This window comes from Microtus oregoni, unplaced genomic scaffold, assembly GCF_018167655.1.
Source record: "Microtus oregoni isolate MIOR12 unplaced genomic scaffold, Mior012 000077F_ref0000221, whole genome shotgun sequence".
Lineage (NCBI taxonomy): Eukaryota > Metazoa > Chordata > Mammalia > Rodentia > Cricetidae > Microtus > Microtus oregoni.
Genome location: NW_024544029.1, coordinates 3,943,766 through 3,962,835, shown reverse-complemented (window position 1 = coordinate 3,962,835; position 19,070 = coordinate 3,943,766). Strand labels below are relative to the sequence as shown.

The window sequence follows — 19,070 nt, the reverse complement described above, 5'->3', positions numbered from 1 at the left end:
AGTTTCTGGGAACTATGATTCAAGCATTGACCCTATGTGTGTGTGTTTTTCCCCAGGGCGAGAGCGGTTCTCCTGGTGAGAATGGGTCCCCCGGCCCAATGGTGAGTCTGAGTCGCCCATGGGAAAGTCACCACAAGCTCTTCAGACCCCCAACAGCTGTCAAAGGGCCACATCACAAACCATAGCATCCATCCATTCATGCATTCGTGCAGAGCAGATACAGGGCTTTGCAGATTTATCTGATCATGAGCAAAACCAACTTGCAGGAGACAGGTTGTTCAGAATTTCACATGCCTGCACTTCCTTGAAACCGGATCTGTTAGACACACTTAAAGTATATTTCAGTTTGTTTGTTTGTTTTTTTAAATCTGTTTGTCTTCAGTGTTTTGGGGCACTCATCTTTCTCAAGAAATGAGTCCAGTCAGCAACAGGAACACACATGGGTCTGCCTGCAGGAAGCTCTGTGCTTTGCTGTGCCCTTAGAACAGGACCCAGGGGCAGTTCAGTACCACCAAGGTTGCTCAGCTTTGCTTCCTAGTGCAGCAGGCAGGGCCCCCGTGGGTGCGAAGGGCCATCCTGTCTAAGTCATCACGCAACCCACCATTGTGTCAACTAATGCTGGAACTATGTTGGTTGCAGGGTCCCCGAGGCCTGCCTGGTGAGAGAGGACGGACTGGTCCTGCTGGTGCTGCCGTGAGTAACCTCCAAAGTCAGCTGCCCCATATATTGAACACTTTACAATTTACCAGTAGATTTTCTTGACTCTCAGAACAACTCTGTGATAAGCTGGGCTAGGAGGTACAGACCTATGATCTTAGTACCTGAGAAACCCAGGCAGGAGAATCGCAAGTTCGAGGCCAGCTTGGGCCTCTCAGTGAGACCTTTCTCAACCCTCCCCAGCTCCTAACAAAGACAATCCAGCTTGGTGTGAAATAGAGAGCATTGTTATACCAGGAGTTTCCATCCCAAGTCTTCCCACTCCTGAGCTTCAGGTGGAGGGGCCTGCAGAGCAGAAGGAGGGGTGGGGTGTAAGAGTAAGGTTCTCTTCAGCAGTCTGGATTCTTCAGGTCATCCCCTTTGGTAGCCTTTACCTCTTCCCAATCCGTGCAGCTAGAGTTCAGGAACAGGCTTAGCTCGTGGTAGCTGTCTAAGCTATGGATTCTGCCCTTTCTCTTGATTTGCATGATAGTACCCTAGAAAAAGAGAAAAGAGGCTAGCCTTGGCTCACAGGCCTCCATGCTTGATGTTGCCCTGAGTTGTGTCAATACAACACCAGTGGCCTCCATCTCGTGACCTTTTCTTGGTTGAGGACCTGGCATGCTTTTCTTTATCTAATCTTCCCCTCTTCCTGTGATGTAGGATCTGTTATTCTCATTTTAGAGAAGAGGGAATCGAGGCCCAGGAAGAATAAGCAGCTCACACTGAGGGTCCAGTCTCTGCTACCTCTAGTTAATGTGGGAAACCATGGGCTGGCAGACTGGCAGGCGATGGCGGGTATAGGGGCCAGAGGAAGCAGTTAGCTCGGATCTCCAGGCAATAGAGAGACCTTGTGGGTGCTTGGTCAGGCGAGTGATGTGATGAAAAGCGTGTTGAAGAAAGATTTCTGTTTTCTGTTGGTCTGCGCCCCAGTCAACCAAGCTCAGAGGCCCCTCCTCCTAGGTCCTTAGAGGGCAGCTGAAATAAATCAGCTTCATTGCATGCTGCTGCTTTCCAGAGGGTGTCTCTCAGTAGCAGGTCTGTGAACTGAGCAGCTGTGACCCATACTGTCAACAAGAGCTGCCCAAGGTCCTTGCCCCAGGGTCATTTTGTATGAGGAGGAGGAGGCTTGAGCCTGTTGCTTCTGCAGAGTCCCTAGCCTGGGGCGACTCGGAACTAGAGGGGCTCCCTTGTGAAGAGGTCAAGAGAGCCCGCCCCCTCTCGCTGTATCCTTTCTTCTTACCTGACACAGCAGGTCCGGGTCTTGGTTCTCTCTGGTGGTTCTTGTCCACACAGCGGTCATGCTGGCAGCGTGATTATGAGATTCGGTTTAGAACATTCTCTGCATTGTGCTGATGCTTTCTCTGGCCCTCCTCACTCTGCCTTGGTCTCTCCAGGGGCCTTGTGAGCCTAGGAGTTCCTGCAGGCCTTGCTGCCTGACTCCTGAGGGAAGGTACTCTAAGGTTGCCAGAGCAGTTGGCTCAGCCAGGAAGTGCTGCCGGAGAGCAGACTCTGCCATCCCTCTGCCATTTTGTCCACTGAGTCTTGCTTTCCTGCCCCCTTCCCCTGACTGCCAGGCTGGAGGCTCCACAGAAAAGGCAGCCCACACCAGGAAGAAGGCTGAGTCCCACAGAGCATCCTTCCCTCAAGCTTCTGAGGAGAAACAGAGGCTTGCCAAAAGTCTCCCCCTTAGCCCAGTGGTTCTCAACCTGTGGGCCACAACCCCTGACAAATTTCTATCTCTAAAAGCTGTTATGATTCGTAACAGTAGCAACATTACAGTTATAAAGTAGCAACAAAAATAATTTTATGGTTGGGGGTCAACACAGCATGAGGAACTGTACTGAACAGTCGCAGCATCAGGAAGGTTGAGAGTCACTGCCTTAGCCTTCTGGGTCCCCTGCCAGGTTCTAGGCCTGGCTGTACCCAATGTAATGGCTCCTGGAGTTAGAGTAGAATTCCTCATAGGCACCTGAGAGAGAACCTTTGAGGCCCCCAAACTAGTGGAACTCTCAAAGCCCAAGTTCTGCTGAGAAGGAACAGCTTTGATTGCTTGGCAAAGACAAGTCTCTCAGAGATAAGAGCTAGGTATGGTTGGTTACACATCAGAGTTAGTGGCCTGTCCTCATCAGGGAACAGCCTCCTAGGCCAGGAGTAGGCATCCTGTGGGTGTGGCTACTGTCCTGAACTGCAGTTGTCTGGGAGGGGCCAGAGGTCACCCGGGAGTTCACAGAGAGGAGACTTTGCCTTAGCCCGAACCCAGGCTACCAGCACAGAAGCAGGTTGCTGCTTGCCTCTGCTGTTTTCCTTTTGCCCAGTTCATGGCTTTCTGAATGGTCACTCAGCTTCAAGTCAGGGACACTTGGGACCTAGCTGAAGTTTTAGAAATGACGGGGTTACCGGGAAGTTGCCCAAGCTTCATTACCCCAAGAACAAGCCCCCCATTGTCCTCTGTTCACCAAGTCATGCAGCTGTCCCATAGGGCGTCCCCTGCTGCAGACACACACCTTGCTTGTGCCCAGCCTGGGGCACCCCAACACCATGTTCCCACATTTTATGTGAAGGTGGGCTGAAGTGGGCACAGCTGGATCTGTGGGCACCTCTTCCATTGGCTCCTTTTTTCTCATAACAGGGTGCTCGGGGCAACGATGGCCAGCCAGGTCCTGCTGGGCCTCCGGTAAGTTTCCCTCATCCTTAGCAGGTGACGGTACCTGTGTAGCCCAAGGAACAGCCTGTACTTGTCAGGAAGGAGGTGACCCATCCCTTAAGAGTTTTGGAAAGACCACAAGCAGCTTGCATCCCCAGCTGCCCTCAGCAATCTCTTCCGTGAAGAGGTTAAAGCCTTGTGGCTTCTTATGATATGTAGACTTATAAACTTGCCAGGCAAAGCTATGCATCTCTCTGGAGTTCCCTGGGGGCAGCAGCTGGGACAGTTTCTTCTAGTCACAATGGGCGAGAGCAAAAATTAAATTAATCCAAAGTGAGGAAGGAGTGTGAGATGGGGTGTCTTTCTTTGAGGTCTGGACAGCGTTCACCCTTTATTCCCTTCTTCTCTCCAGGGTCCTGTCGGTCCTGCAGGTGGTCCTGGCTTCCCTGGAGCTCCTGGTGCTAAGGTGCGTGCATGTATGGCGGAGTGAGTGTGGGATGTGCTGGTCAAACTGAAAATCTCAGAGAATCAAGGCACTTTCTCACTCATAGCCCCTGCTAAGGTCCCTTGTCACATCTCCTTCCTAGCCTCTGTGGGTATTTCCAGAGTCTCTCTCTCTCTCTCTCTCTCTCTCTCTCTCTCTCTCTCTGACAGAGAAAGGTTTGACAATAGAGACTGGAGGTCTGCCTTGTAGATAAAGAGGGGAACCTAGGGATCTGCGGGAGAAGACTGGGAAGGAAAGGAAAGAAAAAAAATGAGCCTGGAGTGTCCAAATGTTTAGAGCTGACAAACCCAGAGGGAGCTTGAGGTGGGGGGGTGGGTACAGAGGCAAGGGGGCAGTTCAGTTCTGTGCACTCTACCCCCTTCCTATTTCTACTTCACTTGGGTTCTGGGCCCTAGTTAATATGGCTCTTCTAAGGATTAATAGAGGCCAGTGGGAGGCCAGCCAGTTCAGGGGAAGGCCCCCGTGGCCCAGGAGGGATTCCAGTGTGACCATTCCTGGGAATAAATAGGGAGCCTCCCTGTGTCACTGGCATCAGGTTGCTTTTCCACTCCTGGGGGTTTCCATGGCAACCAGACAGTGTCTGAGGCCTCTGGGAGCCGGGTGAAGGAGACCCATTGTGAGGAGGGACAGAGGAAGGTGAGAGGGCCTGACCTTTAGAAAATAATAATAACCAAAGTGAATCAGGAATGCTGTGTGCAGAAACCGGAGGAGTTTCTGACCTCTCTCCAGGTCAGCAGCCCTCCCCAGGGACTCCAGTCCAGAGAACAGATCGTAGCACGCTGTGACTTTTAGGAAAAAATGAAAATAAAAAGAGAGGTTTTATATGGGAGAGGCCTGCCAGTTAACTTAGAGAAAAGTAGAACCGGGGAGCCTGCCCCAGCTTGCTTCTGCCCTGGCATACTGGCACTTCAAACAAGCCGAGGCCGAATCCTGGAGCAGCTCTGATCTCCCTGGTCAGACAGAAATGAAGCCACTTCTGAGCTGAGATGCTGAAGGAAACAGAAGGCCTGGGAATCGCCCTCTGGCTTCCGTTCTTCCATCAGAGAGAAATCACAAAGGGAGCCAGGAAGGGACTTCCCATCTGTCCATCATCCCGTGGCCCTAACCTCCCTTAACCCAGGCTTCTCGACAGAGGCTGACAGGACCAACAAGCTGCCTGTTGCACTAGGCATCTGTACAGTTGCATGGGGCTCACAGGGCAGAAGTGAGGGGCAGAGTAGAGAAGGCAGGTGTGGGGTGTCATCTCATGCTCCTGGGCCGGGTGGGAGCAGAAATGACAGACTCCCAGGCGAGCAGACCTGCCCATTTACAGGTGTGTGAGCACGTGCAAGAGTCGCGCACACAGCTGGCCGTGAACCTGCTGCTGCCCCTCCCTCCCTTCACCCTCCCGTTCTCTTCCCAGGGAGAAGCTGGCCCCACTGGTGCTCGTGGTCCTGAAGGTGCTCAAGGTCCTCGTGGCGAACCTGGCAACCCTGGGTCCCCTGGGCCCGCAGGTGCTTCTGTAAGTTCATTTCTTTAGCCTGGAAGGTCTGACATCTGTGCCCTGGCCATCTTGAGTGCGTGTATCCCTTGAAGGGGCTGTTTATTTTATGGCAATATCATCTCTTCACCAGGGTAACCCAGGAACGGATGGCATCCCCGGAGCCAAAGGATCTGCTGTAAGTACTGTCCCTAGGCTGAGTCCTCAGGATGCTCAGGTCCTCCTCATCCTCTCTCCTCATGCTCCTCTCTTCTGTTCATACTGACAGGGTGCTCCTGGAATTGCTGGTGCCCCTGGTTTCCCAGGGCCCCGTGGTCCTCCTGGTCCCCAAGGTGCAACTGGTCCTCTGGGCCCCAAAGGTCAGATGGTAAGAGCCTGAAATGATCCCCATGTCCTACCCACATGTCCGTCTTTTCTGTGCCCTCCTGCCCTGGCTCACCACAGTAGATTCCGGGGGGGCGGGAGGAGTAGGCCAGCTCTTTGGAGAGAACCCAGTGTGAGCACTTTTCTTTCTCTCATTTAGGGCGAGCCTGGCATTGCTGGCTTCAAAGGTGAACAAGGCCCCAAGGGAGAAACTGTGAGTACCTGCCTTCAAGTCTGTCCTTACTGTAGTTCTGCCCCATAGATGACCCTTTTGGCCCACTGCCCCTTGCCCCAAGCAGTTCCCCATCCTAGTACTGGTATTCCTGGAGAAGGGAACAAAATACAATAAAGGAAACCTTGCGATGGCTTCCTCTCCCAGTTTGAATAGCTTGAGTTCCACTTGGGACTTCTGCTCCTCCGTGGCTGATCCCATCTGGCCCCTCTTTGCCCAAGCCCTCCCCCGCACCAAAAGAACAATCCCAAGGCCACTTCCTCTGCACACTGGGCCAGTGCTTTTCTCAAGGTAAGGCGAAAACCTTACCCTGTTTCTCTTATGTTTGTTATTAGGGTCCTGCTGGGCCCCAGGGAGCCCCTGGTCCTGCTGGTGAGGAAGGTAAAAGAGGCGCTCGAGGAGAACCTGGCGGTGCTGGGCCCATCGGTCCCCCTGGAGAAAGAGTAAGTAAGCTAGGGGTCCCGAGTTCACAAGTCCAGTCCTGGGGCTCTCTGATTTGGCCATGCCCAATGACTTCTCTGGATAATGTTCTCTTCTCTGTTCCTTCCAATGTCAGGGGCACAGGCATCTTTAACCTGTCTGCGCCCCCTGTCCCGAGGGTGGCATAAAACAGTGAGCTTCTTCCTAGAGAGGCAGGAACAGATTCTAGATAGTAGGTTAGGCTCTCAGGGTCTTGCAGGCTATGGCTACTGCCCACAGATACCGTGGCAGGAGGTGAATGGATGGCCCCTGGGAGCCTTGTGGGACTCCTTTCAGGCATGCTGGTGAGCTGCCATCTTCACCCTCTGCCTCTTGCCTACTTCTCCCTAGGGCGCCCCTGGTAACCGTGGTTTTCCCGGTCAAGATGGTCTGGCAGGTCCCAAGGTGAGTAGAGAGAGAGGGGGACTTGGTCTCTCCCAATTTCCCTGGTTATGAAGCATTCCACTGACTTTCTCCCTCTTCTTGTGTAGGGTGCTCCTGGAGAACGAGGGCCTAGTGGCCTGGCTGGTCCCAAGGGAGCCAATGGTGACCCTGGTCGTCCTGGAGAACCTGGCCTTCCTGGAGCCCGGGTACGGAGGAGGGCACTCCTGTGTCCTTGATTTTGGATGCTGCCCAGACCCTCATACCCCCCCCCCCCACATCATCTAAGTTGTGCTGCTAGAATTGAAGACTTATATCAGTCTCTTTTCTCTCCCAAACAAAGGGTCTTACGGGTCGTCCTGGTGATGCCGGTCCTCAAGGCAAAGTCGGTCCTTCTGTAAGTCAATCATCCTGAGTGGGGTTTCTGGGAGAGTAGGGGATATCCTTCAGGAGACGATGGGAAGAGAGAAAGGAGTCTGGGGGAAGGCAACTAGGATTCAGTACATTTTGAGAATGGCAGGAGTAGGTTTTATGGCCAGATGAGACTTGTACTATGAGCTCTGAAAATCACACACACACATGCACACACACACACACCACACACACACAGCATGCATGCACACACAATACATTTGAGCATCTTCTAGGAGGAAGAGTGGGGACAAAGATTAGAGATTCAGGGAAGACTTCTGAGCTTGAGCACCTTCCAGTAGATGGGTCCATCTGTGTGGGGTTGGTCAACCCTGGATGTATGTACATGGCTAGTACTTTGTTCCATGTCTGCCACTCAGCAGGCACTTAGATACTGATGGGGAAAGATGACTGGAGGGACAATGTTCAGAGAATGGCATCCTGTCTTTCAGGGAGCCCCTGGTGAAGATGGTCGTCCTGGACCTCCTGGTCCTCAGGGAGCTCGTGGGCAGCCTGGTGTCATGGGTTTCCCTGGCCCCAAAGGTGCCAACGTAAGTAACAGTTTTCTCTGTCATCTCCTTTGTCTTCTCTATCCTTTGGAGAAAGGGCTGGTTTCTGAACAGTTAGCCCAGGGCAGGCGACATGGACAGCTCTGTCCTCCATACCCTACCATGGATGCACGTGAACCTCAGGACATTGTCTCTCTGACATTATGTCACAGAACCTGGTGGCCTGGATGACTCTGAATATAAGAGAAGGGGCTGATGTTTGATGTTCCTTCTGTGGTGCACTGGGATGAGGCTTCAGACCCTAGGCTCCTCGGTCTACTCTATGCCTCACTTCACCCTTAACCGTCCACCTCACATTTTTTCCTTCCCTTCTTTTAGGGCGAGCCTGGCAAAGCTGGTGAGAAGGGACTGGCTGGTGCTCCTGGTCTGAGAGTAAGTGTTCTCCTTACTGCCTATGGTTTGGTGTTGGTGGAATACCTATCAGGAATGGAAGGGGTGAGCCCCAGACATGGTCCTCAGAGCCTTGGTTATCAAGAGTTGATTCCTATGGCTGAGCATGTGCTACGTTATGCCTTCTGGGATCCTCCCAGAGAAACTACTGGCTGCTGAGTGCTTACAGAAGCAAGGCTCAGGTACAGGTAGATGTCTGTGTAGAGAAAGGCGAGGGAAGTGGCAGATACAGCAAGAGGTACAGGGAGTGGTGGTAAAAGTGGAGTTTCATTGGGGACCTTAACCCAAAAGTATATCTGCTGGTCTTAGGTGACATCATATGACATAAGTCATTACAATTCCTTTTCCTCTGCTCTGTAGGGTCTGCCTGGCAAAGATGGTGAGACAGGTGCCGCAGGACCCCCTGGCCCTGCCGTAAGTACCTACCCAGTTTCTCCAGGTGTCTTTGTTGGGAGCTAAAACAGAGAACCTAACATCCATTGAGTAATGGAGGTGACAGACGTGGACCTGGGCTGGACCATCCCCAGATGAGAGAGGATGTCCCGGAGGCAGTGGGACCTGCCGAGAAGAGGGCAGTGGGGGTAGACGAGGGAGGTGAAGTGTCCAGCCACATTTTGGCTGGTCAGTCCAGGAAGACTTCGCTAATCTACTCCCCAGGGCCTGAGGTTCTCCAGACTCCTGACTTAACTTACCTTCTCTTTCTTTCTGCAGGGACCTGCTGGTGAACGAGGCGAGCAGGGTGCTCCTGGGCCATCAGGATTCCAGGTAGGTGGCTGGTGGCTGGGCCAGACTGTCTATGTAATCCATCCCCATGTCTAGAGCTCTCTGGGCATGCACTGTGGGTAGCAAGTTCACTCTCCTCATGGGAAGCCAGGGGATGAGGCTTCCCTGCCTGGCCCTCATTGCTATCTCCTTATGGTTTGTCCAGTGCTGTGCCTCCCTGGAGGCTGAAGCAGCAAACTTAACTCTTTGCATGTCACTTTGGCTTCCAGGGACTTCCTGGCCCTCCCGGTCCCCCAGGTGAAGGTGGAAAACAAGGTGACCAGGTGAGTGTGGAGCTCTTTGAACTTGTTTAGCTGACATCCAGGAACCAAGGGAATGGGTGCATGAAGAACCCCACTATGAGTGTCCCAGGCCTGGTTCCCGGCTCTCTTAACAACCATCTGAGCTATTGCAGTCACTGTGGAAGGGCTGTTCTGGGGTCTGGGGCAGGCAGTCTTCACTCTTCCATACTCTTTTGTTCTCTAGGGTATTCCTGGTGAAGCTGGAGCTCCTGGCCTTGTGGGTCCCAGGGTGAGTGTCCTGCCACCCATTGCTGGGTGTGCCTTCTCCCCCATTCAGTTGCCCTTGCCTCTCAGCTCTGCAGCCTGCCTAGGGTTTTTGGGGATATGCACCCTTCCCCATCTCATCTTCCCCACTGCTTTGGCCTGAGTACTGCCCGGTGTCCCTCTCACAGGGTGAACGAGGTTTCCCAGGTGAACGTGGATCTCCTGGTGCACAAGGCCTCCAGGGTGCTCGTGGTCTCCCTGGTACTCCTGGTACTGATGGTCCCAAAGTAAGTGACGCCAAGTCCTTCAGGGGTCTTCCATCCAGCCCTGGGGAGACATGCTGAGAGGAGGAAGGGAGGGAGGGAGAAAGGGAGGAAGGAGAGGGAGCACAGAAGGAAGGAGGACCAGGAGGGATTTGATGGAGGTGATGCTGGGATGGAGACGGAAGAAAGGGAAAGGCGTTTGGGACACTGGTTTCCCCAGGCTGTGCACAGTGGGGCCATGAGAGAGGTCTTGCTCACTACAGACTCCTCTTGTCTTCCACTCTAGGGTGCACCTGGTCCAGATGGCCCCCCTGGGGCTCAGGGTCCTCCAGGTCTACAAGGAATGCCTGGCGAGAGGGGAGCAGCTGGTATTGCTGGGCCCAAGGGAGACAGAGTAAGTACTGGGCTTACCCAAAGCCACAATTGCCACACTTCTGCTCCCACACTCATTCCTTGTCCTTCTGAAGACGAGGGTCCTGGTTGCTCTTTGAGAAACTAGAAGTCCCCCCAACACACACACATACACAAACCCATCTGCCACAGTGATAGCCATTTCTGTGTTCTTTCACCACTTGTTACTTTGTCACCAGCCCTAAGGCCACAGAAAACAACTCTTAGGCAAAGACTGGGTTCCAGAACCTCAGCCAGGTAGGGCAGAACTGGCAGCTGATCCCAAAGGGCCCCCTAAAATACTTGATTTTCTCTTCCACAGGGCGACGTTGGTGAGAAAGGCCCAGAGGGGGCTCCTGGAAAAGATGGTGGACGAGTAAGTGAATGCTGGGTTAGGAGCCGGTATGGGGGCCTAGGAGCCGGCATGGGGACTTAGGAGCCGGCGTGGGAATTTAGGAGTTGGCATGGGGACCGATACAGGCATTCCCATCAGTCTCTAGCACTCAAAAAAGGGGGTTCTGGGAAACCATGGAGACTTCCTTTTTTTTTCTAGTGTTGGGGACCAGGCAGTGAGTGGGAGGCTCTGAGACCATGGGAAGGTCCACCAAAGTCTATTGGGTACGGGGTCCCCAGAATCCTTGAGGAACCTCACGATACTGGCTTGACCCTTATTCTCTCTCCAGGGTCTGACTGGGCCCATTGGGCCCCCGGGCCCGGCAGGTGCCAATGGCGAGAAGGTGAGTTGTGATTGACCTTCCTCCCTCTCTCCACCTCTTTCGGACCTTCTTCTTACCTCTTCCCAGACACAGTCAAATCTTCCTCATCAACCATCACCTTCCTCAATGGAGTAAAGTTGGGGGGCGGAGTCCTGTTAGCGTATGACTTGTGTGGTCTTTAACATGTGGTGGCCAGCCTGGTAGGAAAGTACCCTCACCCAAGGTCTTGAAGAGGCAGATGGGGCAGCTGAGCCCAGAAGAGAGCTGGATGTGGGGGAGGGGTTCTAGGAACCCAAAGTGCCCTTCTCAACATCAGGACTTCTTCAGTGCACTTGGCACCTCGGGGCCCACCCTGACCTTTGCCTTCTCAACTCCTAGGGAGAAGTTGGACCTCCTGGCCCTTCAGGAAGTACTGGTGCTCGTGGCGCTCCGGTGAGCATGGCCCTCTCGATCAGGCACTCCCTGGCCCCAGTAGTGAGGAAGCCAGCCATGCCCTGCCACCTGGCCCTGTGCTGTGGGGTTAGGGGTGAGAGGAGAAAAGAGACCCAAGGGAAAGTCATAGAGGCCCAGGCACAGCCAGTTCTCAGGACCTTTGAGCCAAGAGAGACTTCCTGTTCTGGGTCCCTGGGCCTCAGACACCTCTGTCTGGGAGAGGCTGGCCATGAAGCTGGGCTGTGCAGTGGGCTCTGGCTCTAAGAAGAGCACATGGGCAGGGCAACAGGACCTGACACCTCCTGGTCCCCTCACAGGGTGAACGTGGAGAAACTGGGCCACCTGGACCTGCTGGATTTGCTGGGCCTCCTGTGAGTACCTCTGTCTACCCTACTGCCTACTGACTGCATACAGTCTGGCTCTATGCCAGAAATCAGGGGCATCGTCTGATGGGGGAGAGAGGAAGGGAGGGCAAGAAGGTAAGAGAGGAAGAAATGGACTTTTTCTTCTCCTCCCTTCACATTTCCTTGGCAACATAACAACACCATCTTAAACCCAGTTTTCAGGCCCCTACTAGGTAGGTGCATGCTCGTGTCCTGTCTAACCTGTGGCAGAACCTGGAGCAGTCAGCTTGCCTCTCCTTCATCTATCCCTTCTTCCTATTACAGGGTGCTGATGGCCAGCCTGGTGCCAAGGGTGATCAAGGAGAGGCCGGGCAGAAAGGAGATGCTGGTGCCCCTGGCCCCCAAGGCCCCTCTGGAGCTCCTGGGCCACAGGTGAGTATTGCTGAGTTCATGAAGCAGAGGCTGCCAGGCCAGGAGAAGGGCCCTGGTAGATGGGGCAAGCAGAGTCTGGGGCTGGGAGGGAACTGGGAGCCTGGAGGAAGTCTGCTGTGTAGGGAGGGGCTTTTGTTAGGTTAGGTGCGGGACGGGGGGCACACAGGTGGGGTATTGGGTCACCAGCACCAAGTATAGGCTGTGTCCCCTGACCACAGGCAACAAAACAGCTGCTTCCCTGGGGGAGCAGAGAGCAGGTTTCCCATGGGCTGGAGCTCCGGGGCTGTCTCTAAGAGCCTGGCCGAGTCAGGCCCTGGAGTCTCCCGGTGCTGTGGCACACAGAACTGCCTATGATAGCCTTTGTAGACTGGGGTCCTAATGTCGAGAAGCTGAACTCTGACAGCCTGGCTCTCAGGAGTCCTGTATTAAAGTTCAGAAAAGGCTGACTGCCTTCCCCAGGTCCACCAGACCCCACCATTGCCTTCTTTTCTTCCCAGGGTCCTACTGGAGTGACTGGTCCGAAGGGAGCCCGAGGCGCACAAGGCCCCCCAGTGAGTGAATCCCCTGTAAAAGAGTTCTGACCCATGATTTCTGCAGTGGGTTAGCTTCAGGAACCTACATATCCTCCCTCCCCAGCCCTAACCAGGCCTGAGTCTAAGCCTGGCAGGAGAGGACATCTCACTCTGCTGTGTGCTTAGTCCTCCCAAAGTCCCCAACTCTCAGCTCTGCCACTCGGCTCCCTGAAGGCTGGAAGGCACCAGCTCAGGCCTGATTATGTGTCCAGGTGCAATGGCCCCCATTTCCCTCTAGCTACTCACTTGCTGCTTTGTAGCCCCCACTTCCTTGACTCCCCACCTGAGACATAAGCTCTAGCCCTTCCAACTTGATTATCCTCCTTGCTGAGAGCCTCCCCACCCCTCCATGCCCACAGGGAGCCACCGGATTCCCCGGAGCTGCTGGCCGAGTTGGACCGCCAGGCTCTAATGTAAGTGTCATTCCTGGTTTATATCTGTCTTCCTCCTGGCATGGGAGGCCCAGCTAGGATCAGCACAGTCTGGAGTATCCACCAAACACAGGCGTCAGAAGCCTATAGCTCTGACTCCTCCATTCTTACCAATGGGAGGCACAGCTGACTGACCCCTGGCAGCTGGGAGCAATGGGGGGACCACTTGGCATGCTGGGAGGGTTGGCATGATGCATTTTTTCTTTTGGGACACATGTCCTAAGCATGTTTGATCCACACTCTATAGAGAAGACCACGAGCCCCAGACCAGATACTTGGGGATGGGGGGGGTCATCAGTGAGGGAAGAGATAAGGAAAAACTCCATTCACCATCATTGGGCATGGAGGAAGGGGTGCTGGGCGAACAGGAGGCTAGGGTCAGAGGGCAATGTTGGAGCTGTTTCTGGAAGAACCCCACATGGGTGAGGAAAGTCAAAGCAGGGTGACAGAGCCACAGTTGCCTGACCAGATCTGTCACAGGGGAGAGAAAAGCACAAGCTGGCAGTTTGGAATGCCTGGCCCCTGAGCCACATGGCTTCTATAGCTTGAATGAGGACGGTGACAAATCACCACCTTCCATATCTGCTCCTCCTAGGGCAACCCTGGACCCCCCGGTCCCCCTGGTCCTTCTGGAAAAGATGGCCCCAAAGGTGCTCGAGGAGACACAGGTTCCCCTGGCCGAGCTGGTGACCCTGGACTTCAAGGCCCTGCAGGACCTTCTGGCGAGAAAGGAGAACCTGGAGATGACGGTCCCCCTGTAAGTACCCTACCCAGCCCATGAGAGGCACCTGAGCTCATGGAGTGCTGTGGGAATTGTGGGAAGGGAGCCACACAGTGGGTGGGAAGTGTCAGGGCAAGCCTCTGTGTCAGCTGTATTTTTCTTCTTTTAGGGTTCTGACGGTCCTCCAGGTCCCCAGGGGCTGGCTGGTCAAAGGGGCATTGTTGGTCTTCCTGGACAGCGTGGTGAGAGAGGATTTCCTGGCCTTCCTGGCCCATCGGTGAGTGAAGAACACTTTCCCCTTCAGCCCTGCTAGGCCAGGCCTGGTTCAGGCTCAGGCTCAGTCCCAAAGCTCTTAACTAAGTGTTCTTGTCACAGTGGCACCCCAAGTCTTCCTCCGACTCAGTATCCTTGGAAACATCCCTCTGTCAGCTGTACCCTCTGAAGGGGATGGTAGAGTCTTGGCAGGGGTGCTTAGCATGGACACTCATGGTCCTTGTCTATATCCTTTCAGGGTGAGCCTGGCAAGCAGGGTGCACCTGGTGCATCTGGAGACAGAGGTCCTCCTGGCCCCGTGGGGCCTCCTGGCCTGACAGGTCCTGCAGGTGAACCTGGACGAGAGGTGAGCCCCAGAGCTTGGTGTCACCGGTGGGAGGATCTGGAGGGAAGGACACACACAGAGACTAGGAAGTGTACGAGGAGAAGGGAGTGAAAGCTCACAGAGGATGTGTGGGCCCCAAAGCCTTAGCTGGGCAGACGTGAACAGGCTTAGGCTTCAGATCAGAGTGAGAGAGAAAACGGAGAAGATCTAAGTGAATTCTTACATCCCTTGTCCAGGGCAGCCCTGGTGCTGATGGACCCCCTGGCAGAGATGGTGCAGCTGGAGTCAAGGTGAGTGACAGGTGTCTATCCTGGGACGGGGACTGGGGGACTATGCTAACGTGCCAGTCTGAGTAGTAATGGAACTCCCCCCCACCTCTTCTGAAATCTTCTTGGCTGAACCTGATACCTTGCTCCTACAGGGTGATCGTGGAGAGACTGGTGCACTGGGTGCTCCTGGAGCTCCCGGGCCCCCAGGTTCTCCTGGCCCTGCTGGCCCAACTGGCAAACAAGGAGACAGAGGAGAGTCTGTGAGTATACGGGGTTCAGAGGTGGTAGGGGGTGTTTCATGTTTGCTTTCCTCCGTGTTGAGCACCTAGAGGTAGCGCCTGGCTCTGGGGGCCTCAGAGCCTCTAGGCAGGTGTGAGGAAGAGCCTTCATGTCCTGGTCTTTCCCTGATGTTGTCCGCTCTCTCCCCTCACAGGGTGCACAAGGTCCTATGGGCCCCTCAGGACCTGCTGGAGCCCGTGGAATCCCAGTGAGTATTGGAGCATCTTGAACTGAGTCCCTGCAGAGAAGGGGCACTGGGTGAGACACATACGAGCCCAGACTTGACTGAATCCATGTTTTCCTTGTTCATAGGGCCCTCAAGGCCCCCGAGGTGACAAAGGAGAATCTGGAGAGCCTGGCGAGAGGGGATTGAAGGGACACCGAGGCTTCACTGGACTTCAGGGTCTGCCTGGCCCTCCGGTGGGTATCACTGCATGTCATTGTCCCTGAGGGGATGGCCCAAGGTCTCCCATTTTTCAGGTCCACTGAAATTCCCTTGTTACTAAAAAGGCTTGGGGTCTTCCTCAGAAGCCCCTGGGCTCTGTCAGGTGGAAGGGGTGGGAGAGAGGGGCAGGGGCACAATCTTGCTTTCCATTCTGAAGGAGACAGATTTCCATATCCAGCTGTGTTGACATCGACTGTGTTCTTTTTATCCACAGGGTCCCTCTGGAGATCAAGGTGCTTCTGGCCCAGCTGGTCCCTCTGGCCCTAGAGTAAGTGAGATGCTTCTAGGGATGGAGCAAGCCTTTCTACTGGCGGCTCAAGGCCTTGGTCAGGGGATGAGTGGGGGTGGCCATTGCTTCTGTGGGGAGTCTTGGATTGAGCCGTCCTCAGTCAGGAGGTACCCTGAGAAAAGGAGGACTTTCTTACAAATGACCATGGACACAAGCACCTGAAGTCACAGTGACCGGAAGACAAACTGATTTAAAAAAAATCTCATAAACATAACTTAGGAGGGTCAGAGAAACATGGAGATGCCTGCTGGTTCTTGGCTAAATGGAGATGGATTTAGGGCGTGTGACCGAGCATTTCATAGGACCCCAGCAGAGTGGCATGACCAGTGTTGCTAGTCGTGGCAGGTCTGTAGCTGCTCCTGGAATGGATGGTTTTCTCACGGTCTCCTCTTTCTTGGACTGCAGGGTCCACCTGGCCCCGTTGGTCCCTCCGGCAAAGATGGCTCTAATGGAATCCCTGGCCCCATTGGGCCTCCTGGTCCCCGTGGACGTTCAGGCGAAACAGGCCCTGCTGTAAGTTTCCTGACCCCTCCCTGCCACTGGAAGTATTCCTAGCATGTTATAGGTGCTTAGGCCACCTTTGAGGCATCAGCAGGCAGCTAGTAGTGATGGCGTCCTGGAGGCTGGGGGCGCTTTAGAGAGTCACACGGCTCATGGTGGATTCTGGGAAGTAGGAAAGAAGGGTCAGGGAGGAAAGGGGAAGCTGCTGTGGGTTTCTTGGTCTTGCTACCTTTTGTCTCTACCACAAGGTTGGATATGCGGGAAGACCTCTCTCCATGGTTCCTTGCTGACATTTCTGTTTCCTGCTGCAGGGTCCTCCCGGAAATCCTGGTCCCCCTGGCCCTCCAGGTCCTCCTGGTCCCGGCATTGACATGTCAGCCTTCGCTGGCTTAGGTCAGAGAGAGAAGGGCCCTGATCCCCTGCAGTACATGCGGGCCGATGAGGCAGCCAGCTCCCTGCGACAGCACGATGTGGAGGTGGATGCCACCCTCAAGTCACTCAATAACCAGATTGAGAGCATCCGCAGCCCTGATGGCTCCCGCAAGAATCCCGCTCGGACCTGCCAGGACCTGAAACTGTGCCATCCAGAGTGGAAGAGCGGTGAGCCTGGAGCACAGGTCCTCTGCCCCAGAGAGCAGGGAGTTACATACATAGCCCACCTTTGGTAGCCAGGCAGACCCAACCCATTGTATCTTAGTGCAGGGCAGGATCAGATCTGGAAGGTTCTGCTGAATGACCGTGACAGAAGTGACTCCAGGCGAACACTGCTTCTGCCCCCATTTCTTGGCCCCCTCTTTGGCACTAGGTTCCCCATGCGGATTTGTCCCTGGTCCTTCGGATTCCCCTGACCTAGCTTCCCAGTAGACTCCCTGCTGTTAGCAGCCAGCCTGGCCCTCAGCTTTGAGTTGCCTGATGGGTGCCGCCTCCTTTCCCCGCAGGAGACTACTGGATTGACCCCAACCAGGGCTGTACCTTGGACGCTATGAAAGTGTTCTGCAACATGGAGACAGGAGAGACTTGCGTCTACCCCAACCCAGCGACGGTGCCTAAGAAGAACTGGTGGAGCAGCAAGGGCAAGGAGAAGAAGCATGTCTGGTTTGGAGAAACCATGAATGGTGGCTTCCACGTGAGTGCCCGGTGCTTGCCCGGCTGTCCCCCCCCCCCTCACCTTTGCCCTTCTTTCTCCTCAGACATTTTAGCGCCTTCCCCACATTCTCCACCAGTATTCTCCAGTCTTTAGAGGAAAGAGGGGAAAAAAAGGGCATTCCCCCATTGTAGCTGGAGAAGTGGCCCTCTGAGCTTGCCCCGCTCCCTAAAGTCCCCCACATCACCCTAGCACCCCCAACAGTTGGAGTCTCATTAGCCCCCCCCCATCCCAGCAAATGCCAATCCTCAGATCTCATACTCGAACCCCTCTGCCTGCTACAGTTCAGCTACGGTGATGGCAACTTGGCTCCCAACACCGCTAACGTCCAGATGACCTTCCTTCGTCTACTGTCCTTCGAGGGCTCTCAGAACATCACTTACCACTGTAAGAACAGCATCGCCTACCTGGACGAAGCCGCCGGCAACCTCAAGAAGGCCCTGCTCATCCAGGGCTCCAATGATGTGGAGATGAGGGCTGAGGGCAACAGCAGGTTCACGTACACGGCCCTGAAGGACGGCTGCACGGTGAGTAGGGCCGAGGCTGTGGCAAGTGTCATGTTTCCAGAGGGATGGGTCAGCAGAGGCTTGAGCCGAGGGGACATGTGAGGGGACACGCTGAGCGGCAGATGTATCAGCTTGTCCACTTCCTCGTTCAGAGGGAATAAAGACTTGCATGCTCAGGGACACTTAGCAAAGTATTCCTAAAAAGTGTATGAGAGTACCAGCAAGAGGGAAGAGGCTATCACAAGTGGGAAACCCTTTGTGGAAATGGGAGACAGGGGGGCAAGAAGGTAGAGGAGGGCTCTGCCATTAAGGAAAGAACTGGAGAGGGCTTGGGCAACCAGGAAAAGTCTTAAGGAGCCCCCTAGCATAGTTCACACTTTGTGGTTGTTTGGTTTGGGGGTATTGGGCAGCTGGCCTTGGTTGCAAGACATCCACTGAATAACATCTCCCTCCTTCCTCCCTAGAAACATACCGGTAAGTGGGGCAAGACTGTCATCGAGTACCGGTCACAGAAGACCTCACGCCTTCCCATTGTTGACATTGCACCCATGGACATAGGAGGCCCTGAGCAGGAGTTTGGTGTGGACATAGGGCCTGTCTGCTTCTTGTAAAACCCTGAACCCCAAAACAACACAATCCATTGCGAATCCAAAGGACCCAAGGACCTTCCAACCCCAGTCACTCTAGAATCTGCACTGAATGGCTGACCTGACCTGACGTCCATTCATCCGACCCTCGCAGCTCGGACTGTTTTCTCCTTTCTGAGAGACCTGAACTGGGCAGACTGCAAAATAAAATCTCGGTGTTCTATTTATTTATTGTCTTCCTGTAAGACCTTTGGGTCAAGGCAGAGGCAGGGAACTAACTGGTGTGAGTCAAACGCCCCCTGAGTGACTGCCCCCAGCCCAGCCAGAAGAACCCCCACAGGTGCTGGGCGTAGGAACTGTGCGTCCTACACAATGGTGCTATTCTGTGTCAAACACCTCTGTATTTTTTAAAACATCAATTGATATTAAAAAACCAAAAAATTATTGGAAAGGACACATTGACTTGTGTTTTGTTCTTCTGTTTGTGTCTATTAATCCTTGATCCTGCAGGCATGCAGAAATATAGTCCCAGGATTGTCTGTTGACCTTTCAATACAGGTCGCTGACGCCACACTGCATGGTTTGGTGAACACAAACACTTAACACGTGCACACACACACACCTCTTTTGTAAACTTTGGCACTTTGTGGAATCCAGGGTGACCTGAGACCAGAGACGAAACTGAATTAGTTAGCCCTATGCTACTGAAACAAAATTAACATGGTCTGCCCAAGAAATAAAGCAAGGTTC

The 19,070-nt window shown here is 54.1% G+C and overlaps 1 protein-coding gene across 2 annotated transcripts in view; it reads left to right on the top strand.

Moving 5' to 3' along the window:
* Col2a1 (collagen type II alpha 1 chain) overlaps positions 1 to 18,745 on the top strand; it is a 28,801-nt gene extending 10,056 nt beyond the window's left edge. For both annotated transcript variants that reach the window (XM_041642574.1, XM_041642575.1), the window contains 40 exons: positions 57 to 101; positions 640 to 693; positions 3,329 to 3,373; positions 3,756 to 3,809; positions 5,251 to 5,349; positions 5,462 to 5,506; positions 5,597 to 5,695; positions 5,852 to 5,905; positions 6,259 to 6,366; positions 6,734 to 6,787; positions 6,874 to 6,972; positions 7,107 to 7,160; positions 7,627 to 7,725; positions 8,062 to 8,115; positions 8,494 to 8,547; positions 8,845 to 8,898; positions 9,126 to 9,179; positions 9,382 to 9,426; positions 9,590 to 9,688; positions 9,951 to 10,058; positions 10,377 to 10,430; positions 10,738 to 10,791; positions 11,149 to 11,202; positions 11,520 to 11,573; positions 11,871 to 11,978; positions 12,476 to 12,529; positions 12,910 to 12,963; positions 13,577 to 13,738; positions 13,872 to 13,979; positions 14,214 to 14,321; positions 14,537 to 14,590; positions 14,722 to 14,829; positions 15,003 to 15,056; positions 15,161 to 15,268; positions 15,508 to 15,561; positions 15,988 to 16,095; positions 16,395 to 16,683; positions 17,022 to 17,209; positions 17,512 to 17,754; positions 18,198 to 18,745. In XM_041642574.1, the coding sequence (XP_041498508.1) occupies positions 57 to 101; positions 640 to 693; positions 3,329 to 3,373; positions 3,756 to 3,809; positions 5,251 to 5,349; positions 5,462 to 5,506; positions 5,597 to 5,695; positions 5,852 to 5,905; positions 6,259 to 6,366; positions 6,734 to 6,787; positions 6,874 to 6,972; positions 7,107 to 7,160; positions 7,627 to 7,725; positions 8,062 to 8,115; positions 8,494 to 8,547; positions 8,845 to 8,898; positions 9,126 to 9,179; positions 9,382 to 9,426; positions 9,590 to 9,688; positions 9,951 to 10,058; positions 10,377 to 10,430; positions 10,738 to 10,791; positions 11,149 to 11,202; positions 11,520 to 11,573; positions 11,871 to 11,978; positions 12,476 to 12,529; positions 12,910 to 12,963; positions 13,577 to 13,738; positions 13,872 to 13,979; positions 14,214 to 14,321; positions 14,537 to 14,590; positions 14,722 to 14,829; positions 15,003 to 15,056; positions 15,161 to 15,268; positions 15,508 to 15,561; positions 15,988 to 16,095; positions 16,395 to 16,683; positions 17,022 to 17,209; positions 17,512 to 17,754; positions 18,198 to 18,344 (3,540 nt within the window). In that variant the 3' untranslated portion in view covers positions 18,345 to 18,745. The remainder of the gene's footprint in view (positions 1 to 56; positions 102 to 639; positions 694 to 3,328; positions 3,374 to 3,755; positions 3,810 to 5,250; positions 5,350 to 5,461; positions 5,507 to 5,596; positions 5,696 to 5,851; positions 5,906 to 6,258; positions 6,367 to 6,733; positions 6,788 to 6,873; positions 6,973 to 7,106; positions 7,161 to 7,626; positions 7,726 to 8,061; positions 8,116 to 8,493; positions 8,548 to 8,844; positions 8,899 to 9,125; positions 9,180 to 9,381; positions 9,427 to 9,589; positions 9,689 to 9,950; positions 10,059 to 10,376; positions 10,431 to 10,737; positions 10,792 to 11,148; positions 11,203 to 11,519; positions 11,574 to 11,870; positions 11,979 to 12,475; positions 12,530 to 12,909; positions 12,964 to 13,576; positions 13,739 to 13,871; positions 13,980 to 14,213; positions 14,322 to 14,536; positions 14,591 to 14,721; positions 14,830 to 15,002; positions 15,057 to 15,160; positions 15,269 to 15,507; positions 15,562 to 15,987; positions 16,096 to 16,394; positions 16,684 to 17,021; positions 17,210 to 17,511; positions 17,755 to 18,197) is intronic.
* The last annotated feature ends 325 nt before the right edge of the window (positions 18,746 to 19,070 follow it).